At 40.1% G+C, this 23,650-nt stretch overlaps 1 protein-coding gene and 1 long non-coding RNA gene across 4 annotated transcripts; one reads left to right on the forward strand and one right to left on the reverse strand.

The window, feature by feature from the left end:
- The first annotated feature begins 275 nt into the window (after nt 1-275).
- Nucleotides 276-10,227, forward strand: LOC146686908 (receptor-type tyrosine-protein phosphatase F-like). 3 transcript variants are annotated; one of them, XM_085440155.1, is made up of 6 exons: nt 284-339; nt 1,180-1,695; nt 1,866-2,032; nt 4,888-5,076; nt 7,810-7,920; nt 8,476-10,227. In XM_085440155.1, exons 3-6 carry the CDS (start codon nt 2,008-2,010, stop codon nt 8,754-8,756), a joined length of 606 nt encoding a protein of 201 aa, XP_085296281.1. In that variant the 5' UTR covers nt 284-339; nt 1,180-1,695; nt 1,866-2,007; the 3' UTR covers nt 8,757-10,227. The 3 variants fall into 3 exon arrangements, with proteins under 3 accessions (XP_085296282.1, XP_085296281.1, XP_085296283.1); XM_085440156.1 differs by lacking the exon at nt 1,180-1,695 and having other exon boundaries at nt 276-339; XM_085440157.1 differs by lacking the exon at nt 284-339 and having other exon boundaries at nt 355-1,695.
- Nucleotides 10,228-20,474: 10,247 nt separating this feature from the next.
- Nucleotides 20,475-22,157, reverse strand: LOC146686909 (uncharacterized). The gene is made up of 2 exons (XR_014916572.1): nt 21,976-22,157; nt 20,475-21,219 (listed from the first exon to the last, which is right to left on the reverse strand). It is a non-coding gene; the product is annotated as an uncharacterized LOC146686909 (long non-coding RNA).
- Nucleotides 22,158-23,650: the final 1,493 nt, after the last annotated feature.

Raw genomic sequence — 23,650 nt, forward strand, 5'->3', positions numbered from 1 at the left:
TTCTCTATAAGAGGAGCACAGTTATACACACCAGAACAACTTGACCAAACTTATATTAAAGCAGTTATTTATCAGATTTATCGTGAACTGATCACAGCAACGTTTTGTCTTTAATCTTGTCAATCATTAAACATGCTGGCAGCTCTGTGCTGCTGTTAGAGGAAAATGGACTATCTAAGCAAATATCAGCTGTTACACTGGGACAATTAGCCACGCCCACGTCTGCCCGTTACCAGGTCACCTGACTCCTGTTTGCTTACATAAAGTAGGTTGTTGGACTCCCTGAAAAATAAATAAAGAACGAAACACTTTGAGAGAAGGAGACAAAAAGGAGATTCAGTAAGTTCACCGTTATCGTTCCTGAATGTTCTCATCGAGTTTAGTTTTGTATTTATATACAATGTTGACATTTGTTTGTTTTACATGCAAATATTTATAAAATGATTTAAACTGTTAACAGTTACATGTTTTATGCTTTTCTAAACATATACAGCTTCTCCTCTGGGATCAAACACATGACGCGTTTATAACCAGAACTTTTACTAACAGGAAAATTTTAACTTTAACATTTTAATGACCGAACAATCACAGTGTGGATGAACATGTGTTGGCAGTTTCTAGCATAATCACAGCTGACAGTGTTATATGATAGTTTCTGTGTGTTTGGTTTTACAGAAAGAAACGGCTGCTTTGACCAGTATCCGCATTATTTCAACATCTGTGTCCCAAATTATAATCAGAAAATTTAAAACTTCTCTGAAGTATAAAGACTTTTTGTGTTAAACATTTTGACAAAAATGTGACAAAAATGTTTCTGCCACAAAATTATTGATAGAGAAAATATTGAAATAAATGCAGCAGTGATTTAAAAAGACTTAAATAACCTGATACTTATGTACTTGTGATCATCATGTGAAAGTCAGGTTTGGTGTATTGTGTAATTCTGTGATTACCACATTTCTGGCATCATGACAGCCCTGCTCTCTCCACCTGCACAGAGAGTGAGACACCTGATGGTATGCTGAGTGTGATCAATGAGAGAACAGAGTCCAAAATGTACACAAACGAAAGAAATATATAGTCAGAATCAAAATCACTGATTTCCATTTCACTCTTTGAGGTCACAAAGATGCTCTGAGATCTTCTTCCACAGCCTAACACAACCATTCCTTTCCCCAGGCCATCACTGACCACCACGAAACTGGTCATGTTTGTGCCTCCAGACTCCTTCATGTCTGTCACGTGTGCTGAGTATAGACCTGAGTACCCTCAGAAACATGCCTCAGTAGCTTCAGTAGGTGGAGGTCACTTTGTAGGGCTCTGGCAACGCTCCTCCTCTTCCTCCCTGCAGAAAACCTGTGGAGCTTGAATCTGCTGCAGATACTGTCTCATGCCATCAGCAGAGAAGAGGACAATAACAAAAAGTAAACCAGAGAAAAGTCAGGAGGAGGGATAAGAGCAGAGTGTTACCACTATGGGGCTTTGCCTTGCTCTTGTCTTCTCAGTATACATGTTGTTGCCCTAATTTGCACCAATGCAGCTGAAATGGATTCATAGTGGTTTATGTCTCTGAACTGATGCTTGCCTCAGTGTCCTGACACATGCTCAGTCACAGAGGGAAGGAAAGCCCGGAAAGTTGATTCTTTGCACGTTGATGTTGCATTTTCAGTCTCTAAGGCTGAAGAAGTCACATAGGTAAGTTAAATGTTTCTCCCACTGAAAACACAACATACAGAATAGAAGTTAGAACAGAATCAACTCTCTGGCTCCTCCATTAATGTTTTGAGCAGCCTGTGTGCAGAGATGTGGTAAGTTTGATTGCTGATGTCTGTGTACCTCTCTTCTGTATGTGTTTGCTGTCTCAGGTGTTTGTCTTTGACCTTGACATATTGGGACGTGGCCAGCAGGGGACTGAGCAGAAACAGTTTGTAACATGGTGTGTAATATTCACCGGGCAGGGTCCCCTCGCCCCCGAGGGGGCTGCTGGTCCTGTTTTCACTCAGCTGCATGCTGTTCTCGTCTCTGGCAGAGAGTAAGTGTCCTCATTTACACCTTATCATCATCCAATAAAACACTGAGCTTCATGAGTATTTTGACACAAAGTGCATTTTATGCTGTAATTAGTGCAGTGATCAGTGGCTCACCTGCAGCAGATTTCAAGGAGCTCTGTTCATTTAAAGGAATGATATAGATATTTAATGTTCAACTTATTGTACTAATTTGTTGCACTTTGACTGATTACATGAAGAGAACAAACCTTCATGCCGTGGAGTGTGTAGAACAGACTCACACTGCACAGCAGAAAGCGCTCCATTAGACTTTTACTTTTGTGGTACCTCTGGGTGTCGGGGACAGCCAGGCAGCACCGCCCAGTGGGGACGGGGTTGGGGACCTCACCTATACTGCTGTCATAGGGTCACTGTAATATAATTAAGAGCCAATCCCCTCCTGTTTCCCACCTGACTATGGGAACTGCTCCATCCTTTAAAGCATGTATTGTGTTGTCTTTTGTGGTGTCTAAGATGTCAGGTCATACATTTAAAAGGATTTCCTGAACTTCTTTAGACTAAAAAGATGTTGATTTAGGTTTTTTAAAACCTACTTAGAACCCAAACACTGGGCAAAAACATAGAGTGCAGTACAGAAAAATAGTCTGATGCGAGCTGTTCTATTGAATGTACAAGTTCAACAAAAACAGGGAGTTCACCTGAAGCTCGTTCGTTCATAATGTAAATTTGAAACGCCAATTATTCCCCAATTTGTGTCCAAATCATGTTTGACAAACAGTTCCATATTTAGATGTGCTTATACTTTATTTCCATACTTTCTTTGATCAATGTGTCCATATACAGGATGTTGTTTGTTTGGAGACAAACTCTATGGGCTCAAAATGTGGTCATAAATATTTTGTACTTGTAAATCAGGATTTGTATGTGTAAAAAAGATTTGTGTGTGGACAAAAAAAACCCCTGCAAGTTACAAGTACAAATTGTGACCCTATTTTTCTTCCTTTCATCTGATTGGTCAATGTCAATCACAAATGTAACAATCCAATCAGAGAACAGATGGGTTTGGCTGTCGGAGGGGCGCTTTGTGGGCTAGATTGTCCGATTTCACAGCCTCTCACTTCTGGCCTTCGTGGTCTTCGAGGACCCGGTCTATACACCGGCAGACCCTGAACTGGCACCAAAACATACAAAGGACCGCACTGAGACTCGTTGAGGAGAAGAAGACGGTTCATTAGTGTTATGAGGAGAAAAGTTTCAAAGTAATGTGTATATTAATCACATGATTCATATAATGCACATATACATGCTTGCTATTAGCCATTTACTGTTAGTTTGTCATGTCCAGGTCTGGTCCGTCAGGTTATTGTGTCCCCAGAAACACTTCAGTTTTTGTTCCTGTGTTTGTTTTGTTTTGTTTTCTTTTTCAGTCTGGCTTTTAACTTGCAGAAAAGCCAAGGTAAGCCTCTGGCTGAAGCTCAGTGTAAGCATTTAAGGTAAAAGCTTTCAAAATGAACTTAGTTAGAGAGCTCTGCAGCAGAGCACTCACTCAAACCTTCTACACTGTCCTGATTTCAGCATTGCTGCAGGACAACAGGAGCATCACAGACAATGAATGACAGACTGTGTTGTCATGTGCACAGTCATGATGTCCTGTAAAACTCTAAAGAGCTGGAGGTGTCTCTGAGATAGTACAGCATTATAACATAGTAGTGGCTGTTAGGTTTTGTATTGTTGATTGTCATTTATGCTTAGAAATATTTAACCATATATGCTTAGAGGGGTATAATCAATTGGCCTTTTCCTAATTTTGGGAGATGCTCAGTCAGTTACCTGATCACACAAAATTGTGTTTCATCGTTATACAAAACATTTTTAATGTTAAAACGTTTAATGTTAAACTTTGTTTTGGTTTAAACACCGTGTCAAAACAAAGACAAGAATGTGACACTAACACACAGACTGGACGTGTGTCTCATGACTGAGCTGCAGGTGAAGCAGCAGCGCTTCTCTGGGTTTTCTCAGGTGTCCTGTGTGTGGAGAATAGTGACACCCACAGATAATTAGCGTAATGATTATGGTTTCCACTGACCTCAATGAAATGTGTATGTCAGTTTCAATGAAGACCAAATGTTTTATTTTATTTTATTTACTTACATTTATGTATACAGGTCACATTGAGACTCAGTGCATCATTTACAAGAGAGACCTATTTCAGACAAACATATTACAATTACAGATTTACAGATGAAGATTTCCATGGTGGTTTTCTCACATTTAATAAGGAGAATAGCAGGTGAATTTCTTTTAGAAGAATCACATGATTTAAATGATCAAAATATAAGAAATACGGCGACCCCCCCTCAACAAACAAACAAACAAACAAACAAACAAACAAACAAACAAACAAACAAACAAACAAACAAAGACCAGAAAAAAACCAGGAGAGTGCCAGAGTTTTAAGAGGGACTAAAAGAGTAGGATATCAGTTCAGGGTCAGTGTTTTAGGGAAAAAGACGTGAATCATAAATTTTGGTTTAAGTTCTGTATTCTGTTGTTCTGTTACGTTGGTTATCATAAGATGGCTTATTGGTTAGTTACTGTACTGTAAGCCTAAGGCAGCTTTGTAAGCATCAGAGGCAGACTGAAATGATCCTTCTTCTGTCTAAACTTCAGACTCCTTGTGTTGTTAATAACTCACCATTATCATCAGTTACAAACACAATTCTACTTTCCAACCTCATCACAAAGAGCAGCAGATCTAAAGTATCATTCTTTGGTATCTTCTGCTCTTGCACTAATTTTGTGGCATCTGAAATATATTTGCTGCCTTTGTCTTTACCAGCTCAACATGCCTAACCTGCCTTTTGCAATTTTTCAGAGAACAACATCCCCCATGGCTTTCCCTTCATTGATTTGGGCCCCGAGCTTAAAGTTGTTGAAAAAAGCAGAACTGCCACAATGCTGTGCTCTGCCAGTGGAAACCCAGACCCAGAGATCTCGTGGTTCAAGGACATGCTTCCTGTGAATATCAGCAGCAGCGACGGGCGCATCAAACAGCTTCGCTCAGGTAGACTTTAAAATGATCTGATTTAATATCTCTAAGGTTTTAATTTGCGTGGCATACTGAGAATGTTGCAAAGCAGCTTTCACATCTTTGTTCCCGTACCATTTCTTTTATTCACTTTCACCATTAAAGGCATGAATGTTTTATTTAAGTTCACTTTGATTATTTGCATGAATTCTTTTTGTGAATTTTATTGGTCAAATCAGGACAGCTGCCACGTTAAAAGTAACGCGGATGTTGGAATAACATTTCCCGCAGTCTTTGACAGCGATGACTGCGTCTGTAACCTTACAGATATACAGATAAAGACATTTTCACCTGATGGAAAAGATTCAAGCTGGAAGTTGATCAGGCTTTTGTGCCACCAATGCAGTTCAAGTTTCCACAGTTATAAGCAGCATTTTCAGACATTGTTTGATTCATTCATGAGTTCATCTGATGTCATTATGTCATCCAGAGATTGAGATTCATTCACCTTCATAGAAACTTTATACAATCTAGAAAACACACAGCATAAACAGCGTACTGTCAGTGTACAGGATGAAATCAGCCAACTCATGAAACATCTGCTGACATCTGGTTGAATTCAGCTGTGTACGTCCACAGCAGCAGGTCAGCTGCACACTAAGAAAATCTACTGGACCTCTCAATCGAATGACTGAGTTATGATTCTTTTCCCCACGCTGAGCCACTACAGCTGATTCTAGGTTTCCTCCACCTGCTGAATCCACTTTAACCTCTTCCCGAATCATTTTCCTGTTTATAGTCACAGCCCCCTGTACAATGGAGGCAACAGAAGATAGAGATATACATTTTTCTTCTTTTTCTCCAGATTCAAGCCGAGTATAATTAGAATTAAAAGAAGTTAGACAAAAATTTGTGTTCCCATATTCTAATATTATTTTATTATTATGTTAATATAGCACAAGGTTCAGTTAGCTTTGCACAAAAATAGAAACGTCCTCCAACAGAGCCACCATCCAGAGTGTACTAACCTATTGCATATGCATGTGGTACACTAGCTGCACAGTGGCTCAGAGGAAAGCAGTCCAAGGGATCATTAACAGCGCCCAAAGGATCACTGGCTGCCCTCTCGCCACGCTGGAAGATCTACACAACACCCGCTGTCTTAAAAAAACTCAGATCAATATAATAGATACCTCACACCCTACTTTGCCCTCGTGGAAACGGGACAGAGCAATCAGTGCAAGGACAAATAGACTCAAACACAGCTTTTTCCAACCACAATAACACGTCTGAATGCTGTTACCAAAACATGTCCATCACGCCATTCTTGAAATGATCTATGCACTGACTGAGGCATGTGTGTGGAGGTGTATGTGAATGTTTGCTCATACTATTCTTATTAGGGATTTATTTATTGTTTTTATTTATATTTTCATATTTCTATGGATCATGCACTGATTGGGGACCACTTTTAATTTCATTGTACCTGCAACAATGACGATAAAGACATTCTGATTCAAAGAGATAGTTTTTACTTTATTACTTTGAGTACATCTCAGAGCCTGCACCTTTACTAGAGTAAAGAAGTTGAACCAGTACTTTACTGGAGTAGTTTTTAACAGTAGTATTTGTACTTCTACTTAAGTACAGAATGTCTGTAACTCTGAGTCACTCCACACAACATTTTCCACATGTATAAAAGACTTGTTGCTTTGTTGACTCTCTAACACACACACACACACACACACACACACACTGTTACTAAAGTGTGTGTCTGAAAAGGAGAAGGGAAACACAGCTGGGACTAATTACACAGACGAGATGGGGAACAGAGGCCGAACATAAAGCAGGACTGTCAAAATAAAACAGGAAGTACACGACAGACACAGAGGCCCACACTAGACACCGCACAGAGGGAACACTGAGTACAGGGACAGGAGCAACATGAGAGACGACTGACTGGGGAACAAGAACAAAGGTGAGGACAGAACTAAACCCACACTAAACATGGAGGCGCCAGAATGAACCCTAAGAACTAGACTTAACAGATCAAAGAAGGACTAGAGCACTAAAACAGAAACCAAAACATTAGTAATGAAAAAGCATGAAGTCACAGATTAATAAAAATAATAACTCAGGACCGTGACAAGTTCAGATTGGTGCTGAGTTAGAAGAGAAAACTGACCAGAGGCTCTTTCAGTCATGAAGCCTCCATCTTCACGTTGTCACATTCATGGAAAGTTCACGCTATGCAGTATGAGGTTAGTCTGTAGGTGTGAGCAGACTCACTGTAAACTGAAATAGATGGATCTGCATACAGTCTGTTTCCTCAGCACGAGTGTCTGCAGCCAAAGATATTTCAGAAGCACACATCCTCTCTTCTTGCTGGACTGGGAGGGAGCACAAACTGGATTCAAACATTACAGAAACACTACATACATTAATGTTTAATGAAAATTAAAACAGCGCTTCCAAAACAATCACTGGCTTTCAGAAATTCATGTTGGGGAAAATGAGAGCACAGGAAAGTTTTTTTTTTCTTTCTTAAATGCAGCTTCATTGCAATGAACCATCTCTTAACAAAGAAAGGTAAAGAAGACATGTTTTATAACTTTCCTGATCTGCTGGATGTTTGTATTGCTTTAAGTATTTTATTGCCAAACCTGTAATCCTGTCTGATCATGAACTGGGTTATACTGGGTTACAGTTGGCTACTGACTCTCTAGCAAGTCACTATCAAACAGCTCAATTCACTAATTCTTTACACAGGAGCGCTGCAAATTGAGAACAGTGAGGAGTCGGATCAGGGGAAATATGAATGTGTCGCCACAAACAGCCTTGGTGTGCGTTACTCTGGTCCCGCCAATCTCTACGTACGAGGTAAAATGTTTCTCTCATTTGTGGAGTTAATCAATAAGGTCATAGTGATATCTCATGAAATCACACAACTCTTTAAACCCTCGCCCCTCATGGTTTGGTTTAAGCCTGACTGTGGGAATGTGCAGACAGTGTTTTAACGGCATCTTCTCGTATAACTCCAGCTGCCCCTGACACAAGGAGACAAATCACTCATTATTGATTATAAAATGCTTATTAGTGTTTTGGTAAGAAAGAGATGGGCTCGGCTAACATTTCATGATTTCGTTAAAAGCATACAGTCGTGTATCATAGAGGCAGTTTTATGGATGAGTGATCAAACGCTGTTCTCACGCCCACCAATAACACACTCTGCTGTGAGACCTGCTTTAAATGTGCTTGTTATGTTATTCCATTATTCTCTTTGTGCTTGTCTGCACATCTGGACAGAAGCAATCAGCCCTGCATTCTGTCAGCTGTTCTGAGTTAGCTTTTACCCTGTATGGGCGTAACTATTCATAACGTCACAAAAAGCATTATAATGACCTCACATATTCCTTTTTCTTTTTATTTCATTAGCACGAAGAGTCCCGCCCAGATTCTCCGTTTTACCCTCCAACCAGGAAGTGATGGCAGGCAGCAGTGTCAGTCTAACATGTGTAGCAGTGGGCTCACCAATGCCATATATCAAGTGGACCATGGGCCCGGTGGACCTGTCCAAAGAAGACGAGATGCCATTAGGGCGCAGTGTGCTGGAGCTCACCAACATTCAAGAGTCAGCTAACTACACATGTGTGGCCATATCTAGTGTGGGCATGATTGAAGCTACTGTTCAGGTTACTGTGAAAGGTGAGAGCTGATTTCAGATCAGTGGTTCTGTTGATCTGAGATTTCACAAAAGTGTGAATTCTGATGTTGATTTGCCTACAAATGTAGTCGTTGATGAAACAGCCCAAATTCGTTACAGATACTGAAGTCGTTCTGGTTTTTAGTAAAATGTTTGAAGGGACTGATACAAAAGCTTGTAGGTATTTCTTCCTGTATGTTGTTCTTTTTGGTGTCCAAGTGTCTGTATGAGTGTGACTCCAACCAACTCTGTGTTTGTGACGTTGGCACTGTATCGTCTATCTGTAGCAGGGTAGTGTAATCAGTGTAATCTGTCGTGGTCCCTGTGTCTGCCTGGCTGGTCCCACAAGGCCACATGTGTTTATTGTTTTGCTCTCTCTTTTCCTCGTCATTCTGACTGGGCGGAGCTCACTGTGGGCTTCACGCACCTGTCTCCCATTACGCTGCTGTTGTGTTTGCCATTTAAGGCCAGGACGCAGATCCTCTCATCACTGGATGATTGTGCGAGACACTTTTCCCTGGACCTGTGACCTACCTGCTGCTTGGGACATGAATGATTGGGTGTGTAGAATCGTGGAGTGTGAGTGTGAGAGAACCTTCCCTTTTCCTGAACTTTCCTTTTCCTGGACCTGTGGAACCCCGGATTCCCCTCCACATGTATATATATTGTAAATAAAACCTGTACTGTCTGCGCCTGTGTCCTCCCCAATATCCATGACATAATCAGTGTAATCAGTTTTTGTCTGCAGTTTTTATGTGTGGTCAGCATTGGCCACCGTTCATTCCTAATAATCAAAGTAAATAATTTTCTTCTCCCTGCTCAGACCAACCAAAGCATGTCGAGAGACGTGGGGCAGAGGGAAGCTGAAGTCCCTGCAGCTGTCCACGGTCAGAACATCCAGCATTATGTGTTGAAAATGATCAGAGTGTTAAAATAGAGCTTTTCCACATTTGCTAATGGCAAAGGATCTTAATTCTTATTCAAAGATAAATTAAAGTATAATTTTGCTTAATATGTTAATAGTGAAAATGGCTGTTCTAATGTCTGAATATTATGTGTGTGTGCACATGATCCAGCTTCAACCTCGGCAGTTCTGTGTCTGCAGGAATGTGGAAGATAAGAAACGTGTCACCAACCCATGATTATACATGTTTTTGACTAAGAGGTATCAAGTGTATTAATGATTAAACACAGAATCACAACTTATGTGGTTTTACTGATGGTTAATTGTGCTTAATTGCTTGATACTGATAAAAATATAACCAGGTATAAGTTTAACTGATATTAAAAAAAACGAATAATAAGAAGAAAATATAATTTCTAATGATGATTCTAAAAACAGGCCTGAAGCTGAGAGCTTGGCATGTGTGGAAAGATGGGAGAGAATGAAAGACGTGGAGAAGCCAAACGATGTCTGACTTTACAAATATATGATTTTATAAAAATAAATTGTATTGAGTATATTGTGACCATGAAACTGAGTTTTGAAGAAAAAGTATTTCTATACAACCTGAATCAAAGGGATTATGCTGAAATGAAAGTTCTTGTGAAAACGTTCTGATGGAGCCTAATTGAAGACCAAATGGTATAAACTGAATGAAACAGGGAGTGAAGCATATCCATATTAGAGATGGCGTGATAACACTTGAAAAGAATAAATATATAACTTTCTGTTGTAACTCTCAAACTGAATGATAATGTAACGACACTCACTTTTCCTTCTTTTCACAAAACTAAAACGTCACTACTTCCACGTCTAATTATCCGTAATGGAGGCGGAGCAAACTGGATCCGCACTCTGTGCCCAGCGAATGCTCGCGACGTTTCATCTCATTCATCACTTTGATCAGTGTTCACAAATGTTAGTTATGATGTGTTGTGCTTACTCTGCCTTTTTATTCAGGTATATTTTTCTCTTTTATTTGTTTTTTTTTTTGGTTGATTTTCAAATGTCAAACAGTGTAGTAGTGTTTGTAAGCGTGAATAATAAAGATTTAAAGATGAAGAATTTGATTCTACTTGATTCTACTACTAGTCATGTGTAACTTTACCAAAACAATGTCAGACGTCATAGTTTTCTCTGGGCCTCCACAATCAGACCAGCAGGAACCAAAGTGTCCAACAAGTCATGTGGGCTTCAGAGATAACTGGGAAACCTTCTGGGAGAAACCAGTTCATGTTAGCAGAGACCACATCCATCCCACTTTGGATGGAGCAACTCTCATTTCTAGAAAACTGCCCAAATTTGATGAATCCCCCGAAATGTGACTATCCAGAGCTGAGATCAGGAAGCAGAGCTGCAGTCTTACACACCTCACTGAAACTTCTCTCCTCCTGTCATCCCACAAAACCTCATCTGAGCCTGTTTGTGTGAGTGTGTGTTTGCTCCCAGATCATCAACAACACAAAAATCTGTGAAAACTACATTTAAACGTGAAAATTCACAAAGAAAGAACAACATAGCATCCTCAACTGCACCAGAGAGGGAAAGAGTTAAACGTGGATTATTAAACATTCGGTCTCTGTCTTCTCATCCCTGTTAGTAAATGATCACTGATACAAATACTAAATATTACTGTCTTTTTATGGATGTTCCAAAAATATTTTGAACATTTAACATGTCTCACTGTAAAAAGTGAAATCTGAAAATAAAAGTTGAAAATGTGCAGATGAAACAAAAGTAACACAAAGGCAACATGTTGACTCAGTTTTTACAGCAGAATCATTCAGCTGTGCAGAAACTTGATTGAAATGCATTCAAAGTCCAACAAGCACAGAATGGACTGGGACAAAAAATCAGCCCGGGCATTTTGACTAGAGACCGGCCCACCAAAAATGTGACGTCATTCAGGGGTAAAACAGCAAAGGATTCTGGGAACTTGTGGCAAGAGGTACTAGCGCATGCAGGCTTTCAATTGAATTTAGTTACACAGCGATAAAAAGAAACACAAAAAATGGCAAGAAGCTGTTGTATTATTAACTGCAATAGCCGGTGTTGTGCCAAAAAGTGATTGTCTGCCAAAAACTGATTTCCGGTATTTGCCAAAAACTGATTGCTCATATTTAAATTGCTATAAGTAACTTGTTGGGCTATAATATGTGAAACATATGTCAAATGCATCCCTCATGGATGACATAAAGTCATCTCTCCATCTCTCTCTGCTGCTCTTCTGTCTCTTCTGTCACAGACTTCTCCACTTTTGATGATAAATCAGCCGGTGCAACATGTAAGGATTGGCACAATTTGTTAAGATTTTGAGGAGTTTGAGAAACTAACCTTAAGCATAAAATAAAATTTACTATCAGTAACTTCATAGCACCCGCCCAGCAGTATATAAACTCCGTCATGCTAGCTAGTACGCAGTACCAGTTATTCTAACTGACAGTAAAAAGTCAGCACAACGAAAACAAACTACAACTAAACTTGGTTTATATCTGACACAGACAGCAGGTCATAACTTCTTACCTGAGGTTCAGTTCCTCTGCCACTATGACCGGCGGCCGCCTCGGGTCTCTCCTCCTCCTGCCTCCCCTTTCCCTTATCCACCTGCTGACCTCCACCACTTGCTGATGTTGCTAAATCTGTGGAAGCTATGCCATAGCTACCGCCAAACAATTCAGTTATTCTTACACATTTGGCAGCGTCTGCCTGAAGGGCTTGTTTCTTTTTGGCCCTAATTTTTTCTGCACCTCCTTTCCTTTTTTTGTTCTCCATTTTCTTTAGTTCGTCTATAAGATTGCTAAACAAGGGGGAGGGTGCATCCGACCTCCTCGGCTGTAATTGGTCCAGCCCAGAGTCGATCATGACCAATTGGCCAATCCAACACCTTTCATTATTTATACCCTTCCAAAAAAAAAAATCGATCGGCCCATAAAAACAAAAAATCAAACAGCAATAACAGTGTAGTTGTGTTTGTGTGAACAATAAAGATTTGAAGATGAAGAGTTTGATTCTACTTTCATTGTGTGATCAACAACAACCCGTGTGAGTGAAGCACAAACTGACTGTATCCAAACTTGCTCTCCTGCAGCAGACGGGCTGTGTGGGTTTCTGCTCTGCAGCCTCCACACCGTTAGCTGTGGCTTTCACTTTAATAACACAATGACAGTTACAAGCAGGAACTCTGCTTCAAGAATGATTCCAGGAAGGATCTGTGTTCTTCACCTGTGAGAGAAACAGCTCAAATCCTCAACTCACAGCTGACAAATGAACTTTAATGGAATCAAAGGAGAGACCATGAAGCCCTATTAATCCCTGCAGCCCACAGATAAGACTGCCGTCTGACTAAAGGCATTTTCTTCACAGCATAAAGTTTAAAATGAAGACTCAAGGAGAAGGAGCGCCATCCTGTGGTGAGTCACAGGAAGTCCAAAGAGATCCAGACAGCTGGTTGAAGATGAATTTCACTTCACCTGGAAGTGGAGGAGAGCAGGAGGCTGCATGTGGAAGTGACAAAAAGCTGCAGTCGACTGTGTTTCCAGCAGAATCTCTGCTGGCTTGGTTTTTACAAATAGTAATAATAATGGATTGGATTTATATCCGGTTGTTCAGTCTGACGTCACTAGCCGTGTCTGGGCCTAAACTCCGCTGCAGGTCCATATATCAAACGATCACTGTGGCATTACTGAGAGTTGAAAAACTGTCTAAAGTCTTTCATCTTTAATAAAATGATCAGCGTTCTGCTCTACCAGGTGTAACAATTGAGTTTAACATCCAGGCATCCATGAAAACGGAATTTATGACATTTAACGGAGTTAGAAGTTAGCAGGGAGTTAGCTCGCTAGCTTCTATCTAAATACAATACAGCATGTCCTGACTGCGGGGTTTTGGAAACAAATTAAAACGTACAGCTCTGTTATCACTTCCAGCATAAATGAAGACAGAAAACTAAACAGCAGTGACGTTTGTAGGGTTACTGAAGTTGGGCTAGCTGGTATATAATGATGTGCTACGTGACCGCTAGCGACACAGCTATGCTAGCCTAATATAAACAAGCTAACTTTTTTTCCACTCGATAAAAGTTAACGTGAGTGTTCTCGGTGGTCAGGAACAAATGTAATCGCATGGCAGGATGCTGTAAAAGGACCAAACTTCAGCCAGGAGAACAACTGAGATAATCCATCCACAACACGAGGTTAGTCATTCATGTACTGCTGCATGGGCTGGGCTGTAGCTACATCCTAAGGTTTTAAAAACTGAGCTTAAATAAATGATTAGCGGTAATAAAAGCCGAGGGAGGTCAACAGTGGTCGCTGACTGTTTTAGGAGCTTTTTGAGATTAAATAGAAGAAAATACAAAACATTAAACATGTTAACAACACAAAAGCCACATTAAACGCAGACTACTTTAGACCCGGAAGTAGGATTCGTCGCGTCATCACTGAACAACCGGATAGCGCTTTTCAAGGCACCCAAAGCGCTTTACAATGCCACTATTCATTCACTCTCACATTCACACACTGGTGGAGGCAGCTACGGTTGTAGCCACAGCTGCCCTGGGGCAGACTGACAGAAGCGAGGCTGCCATATCGCGCCATCGGCCCCTCTGGCCAACACCAGTAGGCGGTAGGGTAAAGTGTCTTGCCCAAGGACACAACGACTAGGACAGAGGGATCGAACCGGCGACCTTCCGGTTACAGATGCGATTCCCAACCCCCTGAGCCACGGTTGCTGCTGTGGACTCTCTCTGCTGATCATTGTTTGCCAGAACTGTTTAGACTTTGCTTCTCATGTTTGACATCGATTCTGATGTTTGTTTGTCTGAGAACAATGTTAAGTTTTCGCTCACAACAGGCCATGATGAGCAGGAAACAGGAAACAGGAATATGACTAAAAATGAATTTCTCTCTTCATGTGTTAATATGGTATACGCGTGCGCTTGACTTTCTGAAAAACAACAATAAACATTGTTTTTTCTAAATAGACTGCTGCACTGATACAAAATAAGTTTGAGTTGATGTGACAGTGACAACATCTTTAATGACGATGCTCCTCTAACCGTCCTGACAGATATTAACAACACTAACACCTGATTTTTAAAGAAACTCCTCTGTGTCATTTTAAGACCTAGATTCAGGTGGGTGATTGTACTGAGTTCAGCTGTGTGTGGGTGGAGGGCTCAGTGGGGAAAAAGGTTTACCGACAACAACAGAAAATCTAAAGTACAAAGAGGGAGGAGAGTTGATGAGCGTGCAGCTTCAGATATGAATCTGTTCTCAGTGGTTATTAGAAGAGAGAAAAAAAGATGTTGACAGCCAATCCAAACTTGCTCTCCTGCAGCAGACGGGCTGTGTGGGTTTCTGCTCTGCAGCCTCCACACCGTTAGCTGTGGCTTTCCACTTTAATAACACAATGACAGTTACAAGCAGGAACTCTGCTTCAAGAATGATGAAATAATGATAAAAGGCGCTGAACCGTCTGCCTCCTGCTCACGTCCCATGTTTTACTATTTGACCTGAGTTTTCTCTTATTCTTAAGAATTCTGTGGCATTCAGCAGCCATCTGCTTCCCCCAGCACACTACCTTGTCTGGTTCAACTATTATCTTATGTGTCATGGAGCGGCTGTGGGCAGGCAGGAAAGGACCCAAATTCAGACTTTCAGGAACAAAATATAAACTCAAAAACAAGCTTTATTTGCTGACTGGTGATAAAAAACTAGACTAGAAATTACTCGAAGAAACACACAACCATGAATGAAAGACAACGTGACAACGAAGACACTAAATCAGGGGTTGGCAACCCTGGGCACGCGTGCCGGCACGATCATAGCTGGACTGATTTTTAGTTTTTATTGTTGTTGTTGTTTTGTTTGTAATAATATAAACAATGAAAACTAGCATGATGGAGTTTCTATACAGCTGGGTGGGTGCTGTGATGTTACTGATAGTGAACTTTATTTTATTCATAAGGTTAGTTAGTAGAGCTGCCAACCGTCCCGTAAAAAACGGATTCGTCTCGTATTCAGAGAAAATACACATTTCATGAATTAAACACAGTTTGTCTCGTACTTCAGCTAGAATGGAAAAAGACACAAAGCTGGAGTTATTCTGGTCTTTACGGTACAGGGCCTCTTTCTCTCTCATTCTCTCCCCCTCCCTCTTCTGTTGTCACTTCAATCATGAAACTGATCAATGATCAGCTGATCAGCTTTTCTCTCTTGTTTGTTTATCTCCTACTTTGATCAGAAAGACGAAACCAGCGGATGTTGAGCTAAACAACAGCAGTTAGGTTATGAACTGTTTCTGAGAAATAACACCAGGATCCTTTTCTAAGTAGCTGACAGCTGGTAACTGTGCAGGGGCGGATCTAGCAAAGTGTTGCCAGGGGTCCATGTAGGGCATTAACAGGGAAAGGGGGGCACAAAGAAATACTTTTCTTTCTTGTTCTCATTTAAAATGTCTCGCTTTCTTTTAATAATTATCTGAATCTTACAACCAAAGTTTTTATCTGATATAAAGTGTATAGAAATCATACATATACCTACAAGACTGTACATCACTGTCACAACAGTGGCTTTTTTTCATTCTTTATGGCTTTTCCTATCATACCTGGGGGTCTTTAGTCAAAATGCCCGGGCTGATTTTTTGTCCCAGTCCGGCCCTGGGCACGACACGAAGAGAATTAATCTGAGAAGGTGCATCAAAAAATAAAATGCAAATGAGCTCGCATAGACACATTAGTTGTGCCGCTTCTTAATGATGGTATCTGTCAAGAGATTTATTCTAAACGACACTTCTTCAACTGAGAGTCTAAGAGTGAAGACACACACACGCTGTAGTTTTTACTTGCAGGGCGGTCACAGAGCGCTCACACGAGAGTGGGGGCCCTGTGATCAGCGCTCTGTTCTTGCACTTGTCTTTATTTATACACAAGAAAAGTAAGACAATAATGAATACATTTGTTCAGTGGAATGTTGATACGTGATGTGCGTATGTGATTGTGTGTGTGTGTGTTGGAATGTGGGAAGCAGCCCTTTTTCCTAGTAAGAGCTCAGAACTGCTTGTTCAGCTTCTTTCTATCGCTGTGGGAAGATTCAGAGAAAAATATCAGAACAAGTTTTATAAAGATCAATTCTAAGCAAGGAAAAGGTCATCATGCAGTATTCTATCACATGTAAACTTATATCATTAAAGCTTATACTGACTACTAAGTACAATTTTCCATTGACAGTATCTTAGCTAACAACCTCAACTACCAGATTCAACTTGTAATTGGCTAAAAATAACTTAGCCTAGCGGTGAGAGAGACGTTGTTAGCTTTCCACATTCTGACACCTCAAAACCTTCAGGAGCTGCCCACTAGGCGCAGCATCAGCCCCACGGAGATACACGGATACATTCGTAGACTTGAGACAGAATTCACAATGTGTTTTCGGGACTTTCAGGTGTTTGGACCAATTTTTTCTTTTCTGATCAAACCAGAAGCTTTAGTGAGCAGCTGGTTTGTCTCGTATTAAGTGGCTGAGTTAATGCCAGTTAATACAACATCGAAGCAGCTGGAATCCACAGCTGTGCGTGTTCATGGAGCTGTTCACCTGCTGGACATCACTACCTGACAAGATTAACTGTCTTCAGAACATTGCAGAGGCCTTATTGACAGTGTTTTGCTCTACATGTCTGTGTGAGCACGTTTTCTCTCACACGAGTCCTCAGGCAGCCTCTGAATGCTGGACACTGGGAGACCTGTGTCTCTGAGTGGTTCAAGGTTCAAGGTTCTTTATTTGTCACATGCATAGAACCAGAGATCAGAGATCTCTGAGACCAGAGATCACATTAACATGTGTGTCTCTGTATTAACAAACATGCCATATTGGCCCAGTTTATTTTTCTTATCATTGTTGTGAGGAGACCGTAAATAGCATTTGTATTTTCTGTTGTTCAGTTCATTTGCTGTTATGGATAAAAAGTCTTTTTTGTTTCAAAATAGCTGATAACTATTCACTGACAGCTGCCAACATCTGTGAAGAAATGTAATTCTATAAAGTGGTTCTATATAGTGAGTAACTGTTAATATAGAGCGTTATTCAATTTATTGCAAATGCAATCATATGGCACACTGAAATTTTAGATGCACTCATCATCAGAAAGGTTGCCGACCCCTGTCTTACGCCAAAGTGCTTGATCATAGGGGTCATATGATTGTTGGGTTTTTCTCTGTATGTATTATTGTAGGATCTATTGTACAATATAAAGCGCCTTGAGGTGACTGTTGTTGTGATTTGGTGCTATATAAATAAAATTGAATTGAATTGAACATGTTTAAATTAAATACAGTGTACAAATAAAATAAATAGTCTAAATATTTACATTAAATATAATACATTACATTATTATTTCTGCCTCTGCGTACATAAATGCTGCATGATAACATTTTCTTGCTTTTGTCTGTGTTCTGCTTGTATTATCATACATATCAAATACATATCAAAAGTCAAAATCAAAATACTAAACAAAGCAGCCTCTCTGATAAATAAAAAATGTAATTCATATTTCTGTTCAATTGTGCATATACTCTGAGTTTGTGTAAATAGAGCAACAGCTTTTTGCGGTTGACCAATGAACTGGAGGTGAACGGTGAGCAGGAGGGAAGAGTTTGCAGCAGTAGCGTGATGGCAGATTAGACCAGGATCAAAACTGGAGACATAAGACGAGGCTAACACAAGGAGTAACAAGCAAAGTGCTAAACATGAAGGCTGATTTACCACCATAGAGTAGCACTCCAGTGGGCTGGAGTGAAAAGGTTTGATCTGAGAGACGTGGAGGGTGGATTCACAGGGATAATGGGAATATAAATTTCCCTGCAGGAGGACTGATGACAGATTTGATTTCATATGGCCCCCAAAAATGAGGAGTTACTTTGCATGCCAATGATGTTACATAAATTTCCTTTCCAGACAACCATATCTTTTTTCCAGGTCAAAAGGCAGGTGTAGGAGTCTGATGGCGATGTGCATAGTGCCGATTCTAATCAGCACTCTCAATCAGCAGCAGCAGTCTTATCTGTGGGCCGCAGGGGCTGATGGGAGCTTTGAGGACCTGTTAGAAACCACGTGGCCCTCGTCTGATCTCACAGCTCGTCCTTGTTTGGCCTCAGCTGCATCAGAGCGCCACTTCTCCCCAGGTTCACCAGAGGAAACACCACTGCACAAAATGCTTTTCCTCCCAGCTGCTGCTCTGTGCTGTCTGTGTTCAGGTGAGTGTTTCCAGCCAATCAGGAGCCAACAAAGTCAACCTGTAACAAACACTGTCACACTAACCTTCATCTATCTGTCTGTGTCTCTACAGCACTGGTTACCATGGCAGCAGAACAGCTGATTCAGGACGATTTAACATTGACCAGGAGAGTTGGAGAAAGTGTCTCCTTCAGCTGTGGAGGGACTGAACAGTGTGGTGCATACATACTCTGGTACCAGAAGAAAGACAGAGCACCACTTAGATTTATTTTTGATATTAATAAAAATAACGGTGACATAGATAGAAGTTACTCTTCTCATCCTCAGCTCGATGACTTCTCTTCTGTAAATACAAATGAAGGCTGGATGTTAGAGATTAAACAAGTGAAATCCGATCATTCAGCCACCTACTACTGTTACTGTCGGTCCCCACAGTGAGAAATGATCCCTGCAGCCTGAACAAAAACCAACAGATGAACAGATGTCAAACAGTGTCTGTGACAGGAAGAGAGCAGTAAACCACAGCCCAGCTTCACATGTTTCACCTCCATCTCAGAGTCACAAACATACTGAGCTCCATGTTGGTTTACTGCTGTAAGAATTAAGATTATTTAATTTTAACAATTGTGTTAGCATGCTAATACGACTATTGTTTGCTAACTAACCAAAAAGCTTGAAAACAAAACACAGGTTTATGTGACAGTTTTGTTATTTAGTGTTCAAGTCCAGGTCCCTTTTTAGTCATCCTTGCCTCCATCCTTCCAGGAATTCAAAAACAGACGTCAGTTACAGCAAAATTGTCACAGTACTGGGTCGTGTGACCCAGTGTTTGAGTTTTTATGTATTTTTTGTATTCATTCATGTTCTAGTTTAGCTCATTTCATTTCTAGGTTGCGGTTTAGTCCTGGTTCTAAGTTCTTTTTGTCATCTCCCCCTGTACTAAGTCTCCCTGGTTCGTGCGTCTACCTGTCATGTGTCATGTCTGTGTGGTCCTTGTTGTCAAGTTCATGTCATGTCTGTCTCCATGTTTCCTGTCTGGTGTTCTTTGTTCATTGTATTTAGTTTCACTTCCCCTGTCCTGTCATTATGTTCATGTGTGTCAGCTGTTCTCCCTCATGTGTTTCCTCTTGCCCTGATCATCCCTGTGGGTATTTAGTCTCTGTGTTTCATTCAGTCTTTATATATTCTGAGCTAAGTTGATCTATACACTGTAAATCCGAACAAGTTGACTGAACTTAAAACTTTTGTGGAAACTGATTACCTCAAAAGATTTAAGTACAAAAACTCATATCTTCTAAGTATGGGGTACTCAAAATTTGTATTTATTGTTAACCTAAAAATTTAAAATTATATTTTATATTTTATTAATTGAGCTTTACTCAAAGACTGTATACTTTAATTTCAATATTTTTGTGTTTCTTGTAGTTTATTATTTTGATGCAACACAATGCAATTATATTACAACCTAAACTCAAATTATCTGATTATTAATTAAAAGATATTTATGTTTCAATGTTTGAGTGTAGACTACTAAAAAAAAAAAAGTACGGAAATTCAGTTACTTTACATTTTGTTTATTTAACATTTTTTCATGAAAATTTAAAAACATCACAAATGTTTTTATAAAACAACTAACATGGACATCGGCACCATAAAGTGAGCATTATAAATTCTGTGTAGAACATTTATCTTTTTATAAAATCACAAAGGGCGACATCAGTCCTAATTGCATCTTTCTCAAAATACACAAAAATGCAAAACAAAAAGTCAAATACTAATCACTTTTTTAAAAATAGAAATGAAAACCAAATTTTTAAAATGGGTACAAAGACGATCAGCTTCCAAATAACCAGATAAGGCAGTCAAGTATAGGAAAATTAGGTAAACTGATGGAGTTAAATCCACCCAAAGCCTGTAGTAAACTTAAAGTGCTTAAAGTGCTTCAAACAAAGTGCTCAGTAACAGAGTGTGTGTCCTAACAAACATTGCCTTATATTCCTTAAGAGCATGTAGGCAGGGGTTTCAGGGGTTTGCCGTCATCAAGCCCCATGAAGATATTTTGGACAAAGGCAAATGTGTGAACCAGCTTCCTGGGGTAGTCTAAATGCAGAGCATAGATCAAGCCAAACAATAAAGCAAATGCATTTGCAAATCTGGGAATATCACGCATCACCTAATCGCCTTTCACCACAACAGCCATGCTTGAGGAAGTAAAATGAACTGGACTGGGAAGCGCTGTCGGTAACCACAGTGAGAAGGGCAACTGGAGTGTCAATGAGGGTCGACTCATCCAATGCGTCCGCCTGGAATAGACACAGTATCAATGGTAAATGGCCTGTATTTGTATAGCGCTTTACACATTCAGTCATCCACACCCATTCACACACTGGTGATGGCAGCTACATTGTAGCCACAGCCACCCTGGGGCGCACTGACAGAGGCGAGGCTGCCGGACACTGGCACCAGCGGGCCCTCTGACCACCACCAGTAGGCAACGGGTGAAGTGTCTTGCCCAAGGACACAACGACCGAGACTGTCGGAGCCAGGGCTCGAACCGGCAACCTTCTGATTACAAGGCGAACTCCCAACTCTTGAGCCACGATCGCCCCAATTAAATAAGTAAGGTTGGTTTGAGAGAATGTGACAAGCATGACCTGTAATCTAGCAAAACATTCAGCAGTGTAGTGGGTTACTTTGTAACGAGTTAGGGTACTCTACTTTTTTTTTGAAAAATGTACATTAACGTGTTAGCTTCTTGCATTACATAATTTGTATTTTTGTTATTTTTCTAAAAAAAAAAGTAATTTTTTATTTCATGACTTTATCTCAAAAAGAAACTAAATCTTGACTTCAGCCTGGTTTTTGGGCCACCTGCAGCATAGCCATAGTGCTGTGATACGCCTGTGCCCTGCTCCTGACCTGTGTGTGTGTGGGTTTTCTACAGAGAGGGTATTTTGTTTGTACAATTTGGTAGCTGCTAGGGTATTAAATTGTATTTTAAAAAATCCATAGCATTTTATCTTACTGGCAGAATTTAAGTAATGCAAAAATACACTTACATTACATGTCTAAAAGAATTCTGGGTCCTCCTCCCGCAGGTATACAGGAAGGGCACGAAGTACTGCAGTGCGTTTCACGTTGATATCAGGCGCCTCCTAAAAAGGGAAAAGAAAAGTTCATTTAACGCAAAGTTTTCAGGTGTCATTCTTTGGGGAGAATACATGTTTATGAAACTGCATGACATCAGAGTCTACTAAATTTTGGAGACTTTTCTTTTAAGATACAACCTTTCTGTCTCTTGTGACAGAGAGTCTGTTTCTTAATCATTTGACAAAAACCCTACACAGTATTTTAAAATAGTGTTCTCCAGATCAGAGCTGTAATCTATATAGAACATGGGGTTCAAAGCAAGGAAAAATTGTGTGTTTATCAGTGAAACTTTTAATTTGTGTTAATTTTATCATTATCAATATATGGAATCTTCACCTTAAGGGACTTAATGAATGGTTTCTTCTAAAAATTAGAAATGATTGAGTCATTTCACATCATATGAAAATATTAATTTTTAATACAAATTTGGCCCTACAAAAATGGAAACTCAGTAACAAAGATAATGGAGATTCTCTAAACACGAGCGAATATCACAGTAAAATTGTTGATTGTGATTTACACATTGTATCCTCAGTGATGTGGTACAATTATACAACATTTTATAAGAACTGAACAACTGATGAAACAACTTACTTATGTGACCACATATGAAGTGTTATAACTTACCACAAAAGGTGAACTGTGCCACTGACCCTTGGTATATCTGCACATGATAAAAAAAAAAAAGCATTATAAATACTAACACAGCTATTAATAATTAGGGGTACATTTAAGATGTTAATGTCACAAAATAAAATAGACTGGTAGAAAGAAGTACAAGGAAATGGTAATGGGGGGAGCCATGAAAATAGATCTTTTCAACATGATTCAGTGTGACAAAGCCAGGGCATGATTAAAAAAAAAAAACAGGTTGTCACGGTCCTGGGTCAGTGACCCAGTGTTTTGAGTTTCTTGTGCCTCTGAGTTTTTTGTATTATGTTCTTAGTTCTCTTTGTTGTCCCAGCTTATTCTTTAGTGTAGTGTCTTAGTTTGGTGTTCTTGTATTCTGTTTAGTTCTGAGTATTTGGTAGCTGCCCTCTGTGTTTCTTAGTTGCTCTGTCTCCCCTAGTCTAGTTTGCATCTGTGCTAATTCCTGTTTTACTTTGAAGGTCTGTGTCTCATGTGAGTGTATCCTACTTTGCTCCCTTGTCTCGTCAGTTCTGATTTCTCCCAGCTGTGCTCTCCTTCTGTGTCTCATTCCCCTCGTTACTTCCCATTGTATTTAAACCCTGTGTTTCTCTGAGTCAGTGCTGCGTCGTCCCTCAAGCTGTGTGTTTGCTCGTGTGCCTCTCTGCAAGCTGTGAGTTTATATTTTCCCAGTTTAGTTTTGTATGCTCGTTTTCTGTGACCAGCAATTAAAGCTGTGATTTTGAGTTCATCCCCTGAGTCTGAGTCCTGCATTTTGGGTCCAACTCCTGCCTGCCGCACAGCGATTCATGACACAGGTCTTTTAACCTAAAAATGTTTTAATGGCCATGAAGAATGGTCTCTTCAATAGATCTTTGAACTCACCTGTGTTTACTGTCTCCACCTGAAATTAATTGCAGTCTGAATTTTTTTTTTTTCTTCTGTCTTTTTGTCTTT

The sequence above is a fragment of the Copadichromis virginalis genome, linkage group LG18 (genome assembly GCF_057382275.1).
Source record: "Copadichromis virginalis isolate Kocher_CV1m ecotype Utaka linkage group LG18, C_Virginalis_male_GT1.1, whole genome shotgun sequence".
In the NCBI taxonomy this organism is placed as follows: domain Eukaryota; kingdom Metazoa; phylum Chordata; class Actinopteri; order Cichliformes; family Cichlidae; genus Copadichromis; species Copadichromis virginalis.